General features: G+C 38.8%; 1 protein-coding gene across 4 annotated transcripts in view; it reads right to left on the bottom strand.

The window, feature by feature from the left end:
* Nucleotides 1-5,752: 5,752 nt before the first annotated feature.
* The window catches only part of relch (RAB11 binding and LisH domain, coiled-coil and HEAT repeat containing), a 55,839-nt gene continuing 49,269 nt past the window's right edge, over nt 5,753-12,322 (bottom strand). For all 4 annotated transcript variants that reach the window (XM_017453133.3, XM_017453134.3, XM_017453136.3 and 1 more), the window contains exons 27-29: nt 9,868-9,956; nt 8,362-8,432; nt 5,753-6,371 (exon numbers count right to left, since the gene is read on the bottom strand). In XM_017453133.3, coding sequence (XP_017308622.1) covers nt 6,251-6,371; nt 8,362-8,432; nt 9,868-9,956 — 281 coding nt within the window. In that variant the 3' untranslated portion in view covers nt 5,753-6,250. The remainder of the gene's footprint in view (nt 6,372-8,361; nt 8,433-9,867; nt 9,957-12,322) is intronic.

The raw sequence follows: 12,322 nt of genomic DNA, 5'->3' as shown, positions 1-12,322 counted from the left end.
TTCTTGAAGAATTTAATGGTAATGTGAAAAGAAAAAAAATGCACCATTAAAAAAAAAAAAAAAAAAAATTAGGGAGTTCAAATAAATAAATAAATAAACAAACAAAAATTATTCAGTAAAATACTAATATAACTATTCACGCTGGTAAATTTGTGCCTTCATGTTTATATATTTGAAGCATTGAGGCATCACAAAACCCGAACGCAATTAAACTGTGTTAAAATGTAAAATATGAAACATTTTGATATTAGCAGTTTATTTTAAAAAAATAGTTTGCACATTCATGTTATCATAACTGCTTATTATTTACATATACATGTTTATAGAGTTTTTGGGCTCCCTATTCAAGATTATTCATAACTAATAAAACTATTAAAATCACATCAGGTGGCACGGTGGCACCACTAGGGTTGGGGGTTCGAATCATGACTCCGCCCTGTGTGGACTGAGTTTGCGTTCTCCCCGTGCTTCAGGGGTTTCCTCCGGGTACTCTGGTTTCCTCCCCCAGTCATTTTCTCCTAAAGACATGTGCTGTAGGCTGATTGGCATTTCCAAATAGTGTGATTGATAATGTGATTGTGCCTTGCGATGGGTTTGCAGCCTGTCCAGCATGTCCCCTGCCTTGTGCCCCGAGTTCACTGGTATAGGCTCCAGGCTCCCCGCAACCCTGGGTAGGATGAGGATATGGATAATGGATGGATGGATGAAAAAATCATATGAAAGACCCCTGAACTTCCAACCCATGGTAATGAAAGTTATAATATTTATTATTGACTTCTTAGAATTAATATCCTGTTTGGCTGGTCGCTTGAATTTAATGGGTTTAATCCAAACCAAAACAACAACAATAAAAAAGTCCAATATTGTCAACTTAAACATAATAGTATTTTTTTTATGCAAATATGATTTGTGAGTGGAAAGTTCTGGAAAAGAAAGCTCTATAGATCTATAGAAATGGATTCTGTTCATATGTAAATGTGTAAATTTAAGGAGATCAGTGGGATTTAGTTTACAGTTATGCCCTGTAGCTACTTTTGATAGATAAGTCCTAGTTGATTACATTTCTGATATTAACGAATAACAGCCTATTAATTTGTAGTGGCCCATATTTAAGGGGTATTTAAGGTGTATGTCCATATTCTGTATGCAGGTAACTAGCATGCTGAGGTCAGGACAGGCAGAGAAAGCTCCGATTGCTAAGTAAAAACACATCTGTGTGACCACATGATTATTATGTTTGTGGTAAAGTGAGATTCTTACAGGTAGACTAAATAAGGGGTATGTCCTTGTGTCTTCCACATCTTGAAGGATTGCATCTAATGTTAGTGATATCGGGCAATGCGTACATATCACAGTGTATTTCAAAGGAACACTTTATTGGCTCTAAATTTCTCAGCCGATACCGATAGTTCTGCCTTTTATGCCTTCTTTTAAATGAATAATAATTAATTCCACAATTCTGAAAGAAATGAAAATAAAAACTTTATTCTCTCCATTTCAACAAGTTGTTTCACAGTAACTGGTCTCATAAACAGGAAACACATTACTCTAATTAACATTAACACATGAACTAAATTCTTAAGATTAAAGTAAGATTATTAATTTATTGAATGTTATTAATTCATATCAACATTGACTGAATTCTAAAAAAAAATAAAAAAAAAAATTAAAAAATCCTGTTAGTCTCACATTGACTCACCACAAACAAAAGCATTTCTACTTCATCACTGAACATCAAACTGGTAATATATAATATACACTTTTTTTTTTGTATATTAACATTAACTGGATATGAAATAGACTACTCTACAAATATATTTTTCTGTGCAATATATACTTTTGGTCAGCTCATCTTGATTTAAATCTTTCAACCGTGTACAGGTGCTTTAATTCAGTGTGAGCAGCTCAGCAAAATAAAAATTAGACTTGACGCCGAAACTCCCGCTTCACTTCTGCTCACTTCTGGTGTAAAATATTATCAGTGCAGAGATTACAGAGATTACAAACTGCAGTTTTGTCATCATTCCACACAAGAGACATCATCTATACACACACACACAGCACAAAACCGATGTGTTTTCCCACCCTCTTTTCATTGACAGGCTATAATGTTTTTAAACCGATGGCCAATAACGTGAAAAATTGCCTTTATTGGCTGATACCGTTTATTGGCCGATACATCAGTGGAACTATATTCATTGTTTTTTTTAAAAACTTTTTATAAACAATCTGAAAAAGCTGCAGATTACAAGATTATGCTGTAGATTACTGAAAGGTATGCAATTATAATTTGTACTAGAGTTATATTATATAGTATTGCTCGTCAGGTTGGAATTGGATCTGGACTCCATAACGGAAACACGCGGTGTGAGGAAGGAACACACCCTGAACGGGAAGCCAGTCTATTACAGGACCATGTACTTTCACACTTACAGCACACATATTGACACCTAGGAGCAATTTACAGTAGCATAGCCAACTCACCTACCTGTATGTTTAGGTGGATTGGAGGAAACCAGTAAACCTGGAGGAAAACTGAGGTGCAAGACTCCATACAGAGAGCAACCCAAGCTGGTGGTGTAGTGAGTATCACAGTTACAGAGCGCTTTACATTGTATGAGATCTCCTCAACCACTACTAGTGTGTAGCATATACCTGGATAGTGGGCCAGAATGCCCACTGGCTATTAGTGGAGAGGAGAGAGTGAGGTAGTCATTTAAGAGATGGGGATAATTAGGGGGCCATGATAGAGAAGGGCCAATTTCACTGGGGTTATACCCCTACTCTTTTCCCATCTTGGGATTTTTAATGACCACAGAGAGTCAGGACCTCGCTCTCACACGAAAGACAGTGCTGTTTTTACAGTATAGTGTCCCCATCACTATACTGGAGCATTAGGCCCCAGACAGACCACAGGGTGAGCACCCCCTGCTGGCCGCACTAATACCACTTCCAGCAGCAGCCTTAATTTTCCCCCAGGAGCTCTCCCATCCACACATTGACCAGGCTCAACCCTACTTAGCTTCAGTGGGAAACCATGCGAGAGCTGCAAGGAGATATGGCGCTGGCCTTGGGAGATTATGGTATCGTTGCTGACCCACAGTCCCAGGGTCCATGGTTAGATCTGGAACTCTGGTTACTGTATGTAGCAATGTTTCCATCCACGTATTTCTATGCGGATTTTGGGACATTGCATAAAAAAATACACTGGATGGAAACACCAGATGCAAATAAAATCTCCAAAATGCTCTTAAAAAAAAACGTATGCGCTCAATCGAGGCGGATCATTCTTTTACTCGATAAGAAACACATTTACAGAATAAATTCCTCGTTGCGTATCAAAAAACAATCATGTGGCTTTGCCTCAAAAATCACCTGACTGGATAATTGGCTCAGAAAACTGACTTCCCCAGTTCTTCTATTTGAATTGATACTTTGCGCCAGTTTCCCCAAAAGTGATTTATTTTATTCTCTTGAACGCATGGGAAGGAATCAGTGCTTTATTTGCAAATGTTTTATGCGATATTCCAATTTTTCTGCCTATGCTAAATTTGCAGCTTGGACGGAAACATATGTTGTGAGAAGTTTTGCATGGTCTGCACAGGTTTCCTCCTACCTTACAAAAACTTGCCGGTAGGTGGATCGACTATGCTATAGACTGTACAATAGACTGGCATCGCATACGGGGGAATTGGCCTGCTCTCGGGACAAGCTCTGGCTCCACCACGATCCAGTCCAGGATAAAGAACTTATAGAAGATAAATGATTGTATGGTTTGAAATGTTTGTTCTGTTTCAAACCACTTTTTTTTTTTTTGGCAATACAGAGCGAACATTTCTGGAACTCTGGACAAACGTCAAACCATTTTGGTGGATAACGTTATTAAATACCAACAAAACCAACTCTTCCCGTATGTCCTTTTGAGTCTCTGTACTTTAAAACCTCCACCATCTGCACATGTTGTAAACAAGTTGCAACAGTCACCTCCATTAGAACCAATTAAAATAAGCTCATTTAAGCAGTCCTGGCCCACATGTCGAAACACTTTATTCCAGCTCTGACAAAGGCTTTTTTGTCTTTAATGTTTTTTTTTTTTTAAAGCCTACACTAACGGTAGATGACCGAGATAAAACTCAAACTCAACCCTTATCTCATAAACCCTCCACCTGCCTTTGCTTTGCACCTGTCTTCCAGTGTGTATAGGGGCCCTTCCCATACAGAGTTTAATGGCTTGTTCTTCCCAGGTCTTTCAGCCCTGGGCCTTGTCCCCCCCTCTCCCTCTCCCTCTCTCTCTCGCACACAGACACACACTCACTCTCACACACACAGACACACACACACAGCTCCTCCTGCTAAAAACATTATTACCTGATTTGAATAACTGTCATCTGAGGTGCTGGGAGACTTTGCTTCTTTTCCCTGCTGCTGCTCTCTCTCCTTGGATAGAATTGCGCAACGTCACATGCAAATCACATTCTCTGGTTACTCATGGATGAAGGAGATTGTTTTTACCACATACAGTTCAGATAGTGAGCCTTTTTTTTTTTTTTTTTTTTTTTTTTACAAAGTATGAATATAAGATCAAATTTGGTGACTATTCTCGGCTCACATTCGTGGTTTGTTTGGAATCGAATGGTTTTAGATAGCTGTTACATCAGTTCGAATTGTGTACAATGAAAATAAGGGAATTTCCAATGAATCTATTATACACTATCGGGGGGGAGGGGGGGGGGGGTTACTAAACTGTACCTTTGTCTCTCAAGCGTAGAAGGTGTGTAACTTTTCTCTTTGAACATGCATGGGGGGGAAAAAATAACCATTAAATTATTATTAGCATTATTTATTACATTATAAAATCTCATTCAAGATACACCTGGTGTTTAAGGTGTAATTATACACTTTAAGTAATCTTTAATTGTATGTGTTACCATGTTTCTTCCTCTGAGAGTGTAGCAGTAAGACTAAAACTTTACAGCACAATTTAGACTGATGTGATATGATGCTGTCCATGGGTCACATTTCTACCCACCTGGTTTTATTTTTATTTTTCAGAAATATGAAGGGGGGAAAAAAAAAAGGTACAGGTGAACCATGATTTGCTATGAAAGTGGACACCTGCCGGCTTGAAGATAAATCTTTCCGATGTAAATATCTCATTATAGATTGAGTAAAGAACCAAAAAGCAATGAAAACACAGAGGCTGGATGTTCCTGTGGTTTGGGCAACCTCTCCACCTCTTTTTCTCTCTTTCCTGCTTGCTTTGGAAATGGTCCTGACTTCTGACTCACGGTGTGCTCATGACTAAGACATCCCTACTTACGCCATCTCCCCACACTTACTACTGCATATAGAAAAGAAAAAGAGTCAAAAAAAAGGAGAGCTCTACATGAAGAAGGCTGTGATTTGTTTAAGACGTTGAACCGCACCCAGAGATCCACGGAAACATGAGAGGGCATTGTTTGTTTTATGCAAATATTCCTGGGTGGGAGAAATAAATTATAAGTCAGAGAATTTACTAATCAGGGCTAAATGTTAATGATTGACTACAACATGCAAATTCTATTCTCGAGAGACGGAAGGAACGTCTTTACACGGCCGAGAGCCCTCCGGATCAGCTCGTGAACTTTGAAACTGTTGGCGTTCAAACCAACGGAGAGGGTTTACCGTTCATTGTTCGAACACCTGCCTGCTGATATCATATCATATCTTACACAACACTTACATTCGCATTTATAGAAGTACACAACAGTCCTTCACCTTTTTTTTTTTTTAATCATGACACCAATTTCCAATATACAGGATACAGGTATGTTCCTCCTCAGTGTATTATACAGGTATTTACGGGTTGCGCATATCCAAAAAGAGAAAGAAATTAATTAAACACACTTATAGAAAACACTTTTCAGAGACACGGCAACACATGAAAGAGCGCAAGACAGGGAAGGAATCTTTTTTTGTCGTCAGGTTTAACGAAGAAAGCAAAAAAAAAAAAAAAAAAAAAAAATAGAAAGAAAGAAACTCGTAGTGATATTATTAATAATAATAATTAAAAAAAACAAACAGTGCAAATTTCTTTGGAGGTTGGAATATAGTACATAGTTAAGACATAAATATGATATAAAACGGAGCCTATATAAAAAAAAAAAAAAAAAAAAAAAGACAGATGACATGAAGGCAGACATTTGACTTCTTCAAGTAGGAGGTCCCAAACAGCAGAGGCTCATGGGAAACTTCCCCAGCAGCACTTGCTTCACTTCTTTCTCTGGAAAACATTGGCCAGCATGGCACCTGACGTAGTCAGCTGACCCATCTTACTCAGGAACTTGGTCTTTGCGTCTTCACCCACCAGACTCGCTGCGATGGAAATGGACCTAAAAGAAAACACAGCAATTCAGATGGGGGGGTTCCCGGTATTTAATGCTTAGTAGTAAAGTTTTTGAAAAAATAAAAATAAAAATGCAGACTCTAATTGGGTTTCTGTTTGCCATATCAACTTTATGGGAAGTGTCTCTAATGCTGGATTTGCAGCCATGTGAAAACCAAAAGATGTTGCTGTGTTTGACTGGAAGGAGCAAAGAAAAAAAACACGGGTGCTGCAAAAAATTAAAATAAATAAAAAAAGCACCACATAATGCTTAATGACCTGGACGATATATAGTCCCTTCCGAAAGTACTGGAACGGCAAGTCCAATACTTTGGTTTTTGCTATACGCTGAAGACATTTGGGTTTGAGATCAAAAGATGTGTTGTATTGGTTATGTCCAATGATTGTGCAATGGCTCAGATTGACTCTCTCTTTTCTCAGCTTCAAAATGGCTTGCTTTTCTCCCATAGACAGCTCTCTGGTCTTCATGTTGGTTTATCCTTCTTAACAACAAACACAGTCTTCACAGGCGAAACCCAGGGCTCAAACCAAGAGTAAACATTCAGAGCTATTAACTGTTGAAATAAATCAATGCAACAGGGCACACCTGGACATCAAGAAACACCTGTCAGTTACGTGTTCTAATATTGAAAAGTGAGTGGGTTCATATGAAAGGTACCAAGTATTTTTAAACACATCATAGACTTAAATATAAGGAAACGAAAGCTCAAATTCTGCCTCAAATTTTTTGATCTCAAACCCAGTGAATAGCAAATCTTCAAAGCAAGTCTTCAGTGAATAATTTTCTGAAGAAAAAAAAAAAAAAAAAAAAAAAAAAAAAACCCAAAAATTGCGAATTGCATCGCAAATTTAGAAAAACGCTGCAACAATTTTTGACCTCAACAATCACAAAATCAATAGATAAATAAACTCAGCGGATTACCACCCTGTCCAGGGTGTACCCCGCCTTGTGCCCCATGCTACCTGGGATAGGCTCCAGGTTTCTCCGTGACCCTGAAAAGGATAAGTGGTATAGAAGATGGATGGATGGATGGATGGATGGATAAGCTCAGCGAAATCCTGTACGGACTGACAGAAAAATATATTCAATTAATCTTCAATGAATTTGACGAACTCCACCCATTTATCCATATCTAAGATGGCTGCTCATAATGTCAGCGGTGAGGTTTTGTTCACGTTTATAGACTACATTAAATCACACTGTGTCCTAATTTTACCGAAAACCCGCTACGCAGACTGAAGCAGATATTTACGAAAAAAATTTTTTTAAAAATGGGTTTCCGTTACTTGTTTAGTCTTGTAGCTACAGCAGCTCCATGTCTTGGCTGATTGAGGAATCATGTGAGGGAAGGAGAAGCGATGCAAATTTGATTTTTCACTTTTAACACGATAACCGTTAGAATCACATTACAAAGCCAAACTGTTCCTGCAATTACAGAAATTTTCCTACCCAAAAGCGAACATAACCCAGTTTCGAACCGTATAAATAGCGTGTTTGGCGTTACAACAGAGACCCACTGATAAAAAAAAAATCACGAACACAACAAGTCACAGTCAAGTTTACAGAAAATGTAACAAGACGCTGTACTGCTTGAAGCCAGAGGCTTGAATATGGACATAGTTGGTTCGCCATAATCATAAAGCGCCAGTGCCAGAGGCATGCACGCCTGACTGGTAACCTCACAGACATTCGGAGTCAAACAAACGCTGGGCTCCAGAAGCCTGGTTTTTATGGAAAACAATAAAACTGTCTTATTTGCAATTGTGACTTATACGCCTTTATATCCTATTCACAATTACGTCTCATTTCAGCCAATATTATAGCAATGCAGAATGCTGGGTTGTTTTTTTTGTCGTCTGAAATTACCAGAATTTGATACTATGAGATGATATTTACTGTGACCTCAGGAAACTGAAGAACTTTTAATAAGAAAACAGGGATGGACACATAGAAACACTGGACAACAAGCGCTCACCCTTGTGCCTCTCCCATGGCTCGGTTTTCCACCTTCAGCTCACACTCCTTAATCATGGAGCTGAGAATAACCTGGCGGACAGACGAGAACAGAGCGGCAGAGTAAAATTAGAGTGCTGCTGGGAACTCCATGTGGCCTGGGCATTAGAGACACATCAGCTGGGCATTAGTAGACCAAAAAAAACTGGACGCATGTGAAATACTAGTTGTGAAGATGGGGAAATACAATAATCTGAAGATGTCACATGACAGTGAGGTTTATTACAATGCATAAGACATGATTTGAAAGACAGCCTGGTGGTTAAAGGAATAGTTTCACAAAGCGATCTAGTTGATCAACCAAGACTTGTTTGGTGTCCTTGACATTTGATTTAATTCGTTTTGCTCGGGAGCCACTAGGCTAATGTAGCTAACATTTAATGCATTTACGTTTACAATTGAGCTCATAAGTTTACACACGCTCGATTCTTAATCCTGTGTGTCGTTACCTGGATGATCAACGACATGATGTTTGTATGTTTTGTGATAGTTCTTCACGAGTCCTTTGTTTGTCCTGAGCAGTTAAACTCCCCACTGTTCTTCAGAGAAATCCTCCAGGTCCTGCACATTCTCTGCTTTTCCAGCATCTTCTGCAGATTTGAGCCCTTTCCTTTTAACAGCGACTATATGATGTTGAGATCCATCTTTTCACACTGAGGACAACTGAGCGACTCGTCTCATACACGACTATTACAAAAGGTGCAAACGTTCACTGACGATCACGAAGGCAACACGATACAAGAGCCAGGGGGGTTTAAACTTTTGAACAGGATGATAGGTGTAAATTGTTATTATTTTGTCTTCTGGGAAACCATGTAAATATCTTATGTAGCTTCTGAAGGGCATCGCTAAATAAAATAATAAGATCTTTAAACTAAATAATTTACACCGATCACCCCGTTCAAAAATTTACACCCCCCTGTCTCTTAATGTATCGTGTTGCCTTCTTGAGCATCAGTGAAAGTTTGCACCTTTTCTAAAAGTTGTCCCTCAACTGTCCCCAGTTTGAAACTGTCCTCTTATTTATTTAAAAAAAATTAACAACATTTTGCAAATTCTGCAAGGCGTATGTAAACTTATAGAAGTTTATAGAAGCTTACCTAAATTCATTTTTACTCCCACTTCTCACATAGACTAAGAGGCAAACGGAGTTAAGAATAAGTCTGATTGTCCAAAATGGTCACCACACAATGTTCTGTTCATGTCTATATGTGGGTTTAAGACAAATTTTAGCCGAGCTAGACTTTCATTAACTGTTAGATACTTTAACCTCACACTCAGGAAACAAACACGACGGCAACATGTCGTGACGGCAACACGACTTCATGGATGTTTCGGGTATAACGGACATGTCACGCACTTTAGATTGTAGCCATCCTTTTTTTTTTTTTTTTAGCTTCACAGGACAGATTTCATATTTTACAAACGAACTCAAAATGGTGGCAGATATAGCTACAGTTTGTCCTACCTCATGTTCTGGAGAAAGATGCTCCATGTCGGTTCTCAGGCACCTCAGACCAGGAAGAAAATGGTTTACCATGATCTCTTCAGAAATGACTGAGATGTGACAGTTAAGAAAAGACCGCAATATATTGCAGAATATTACACATTTTAAAAAAACAGTGATGTGACTTGCATCATGTGCATCATGTGATATTAGCATTAGCCTCCTTTGTGTTAGGTGACTTGTCTAGTGGCTTTCACTTACTTCATTTGTACTGGTGATTCATATTACCATGGGAACAAACCAAGGCTTTTTTTTTTAAAAACATAGTCGAATTATTTTGCTAATTTATGGAGTGACACGGTGGTTATTATTTAATAAGGTGTGGTTTAAGATTATTAGCTTGTGGCTTTAATATATTATCTTGTGGCCTCAATATAATAACTTGTGATCAGGCCTTATTTAAAAAAATAAATAAATAAATAAATTTAAAAAAATAAATTTTACTAATAAAGGATCCACTAAAGGATCCAGAAACTATGATGGTTCTGATTCTTGTCTTTTGAAATAATTTGTTGGGCCCGCATCCAGACCGCAATATTCAATATAATATTCAATATAATATAATATTCAATACTTTTTAAGTAACCCAAGCAGACGAAAAAAAAAGTCCAAAAGACAAGGTGGTCTTTACGAAACAGCTCCTTTTGGTCTGTGTTGAAGGAGGGTCTCATAAACCAGCTAGAGAATACAAGATGGTCCTCCCTTGAAACACCACAAAACAGGACCTACAGATCTCCCACACACTACCCACTGTGGTTAAGAGTCACCCGTGTGACAGAACCGGTGAAGAGGAAAGATCTCTTTCTCTCTGAAAAATCGGAGAGAAAGAGGTCAGGGGACAAATACACACACGGACTAGAATCGATAAATGGACAGGAAATAAGACAGACTAACTGACAAAGATGTAAAAGCTATGAAAAGGAGTGAGAAAATGAGACAATGTAGAAAAAAACAGAAGAAAAGAAGAAGAAGAAAAAAGAAAAAAAGAAAAAAGAAGGAAAAAAAAAAACAACAAAAAAAAAAACACCTACACATTAGGCATGTGTGCTGGGAAACCAGAGCAGTGGGCCGATCCCCAGGCTCTCGCTGCCCACCGCAACATCAGAGAGTGGGCAGCGCAGCGTTTCACCATCCACCCTGCAATTTGCCATCCAGAAATGGCTGAGGTTTATTTGCTTTCGTTCGCTGCCAGCGTGACACGTAAACATTTTGAAAACGACGCGGTGCTTGGAAGAGGAGAAAGGGCCGACGGACAGAAAGAAAAAGAGAGAGATGGAGACAGATGGAGATGCCGCGTCAGCCACAGAGCCTCCAGTCTATTTAAAATAGTTGAACACGACGCAAGAACAACGAAGGAGCTAGCTCGGAAGGAGCCTTGTCAAAGTTTTACAGGGAAGCCGGGTTGCACAGACGAAACGGTCCTGTGGTTGCCACATGCGAGTGTGACAAAAAGCGTAGTACATCTGTAAAAGCTTTATGGGAACCTTCAGTCCTGTTCCACTGTAGTTCCTGTGGACGGTTCGAATTGTGGTTCTACTTACAGCCATTCATCTGAAGATGCTTTTATCCAAAATGGTTCAAAATTGAGCCCAGTCAAAGTACAGAGCAGAACAGGATTAAGGATCTTGCGTACAGGCCCAACAGTGGCTCTCTGATGGTCTTGGGATTTGAACTCAAACCTTAAAAGCGATTCGTATCACGATATCATTGTATGAATAGAAATGGATTTCACAATATTGGAGCGATATTTTGGCGATAGCGATAGCTGTGTAATTGGGAAATGAATTTGAAACTCAGAAGCTCGTCATAATGTTAACATGACATGAACACGCTTTTAGATGATGATCTCAAAACTATTATTGGGGTTTGTAGTGCTATGGATAATAATAACGCCCAATCATCACATCCCGATATCGGGAAAAAAAAATAACAGACAAAGCGGAGGCAAAAAAATATCCCACTTATTGGTATTTAATTCTCAGAATGTTACTGGGTTATATTTCTTTAAAAACCTATTCTTCGTTAACCGATCCGTCCAGAAACGGACGCAAAATCGAGCAAACGCCGCAATGTTCGGAGGAAATACCGCAGATTTGGGCCAAGACGCGTCATGTGACGTCATGACAACGCACATTCCGTCAAAGCCTTCTTCGGTTCACGCGCGGAGAACGTGTGTACAGCTAAAAGGTCTCATTTCCCAACAAACATCGCTGTGAAAAACTATTTCGACAATAGTTCAAGTAGTACATTAAAGTAGTTTTCTGCGAAAATTTTGAAAACAGTCTCAAAGTTGCATTGCAAATATAGAAGAAAAAAAAAGAAAAAGAAAAAAACTCTGCGAAATCCCGTACGGACTGATTAACTACTACGAATGATTCCGTGAAACTAATAGGAAAGGTGTGTAGTCTGTAGGATA

This window comes from Ictalurus punctatus, chromosome 23 (assembly GCF_001660625.3).
Source record: "Ictalurus punctatus breed USDA103 chromosome 23, Coco_2.0, whole genome shotgun sequence".
Taxonomy (NCBI): Eukaryota; Metazoa; Chordata; class Actinopteri; order Siluriformes; family Ictaluridae; genus Ictalurus; species Ictalurus punctatus.
The sequence above is the reverse complement of the archived record's forward strand: the minus strand, read 5'-3'. Positions and strand labels throughout refer to the sequence as shown.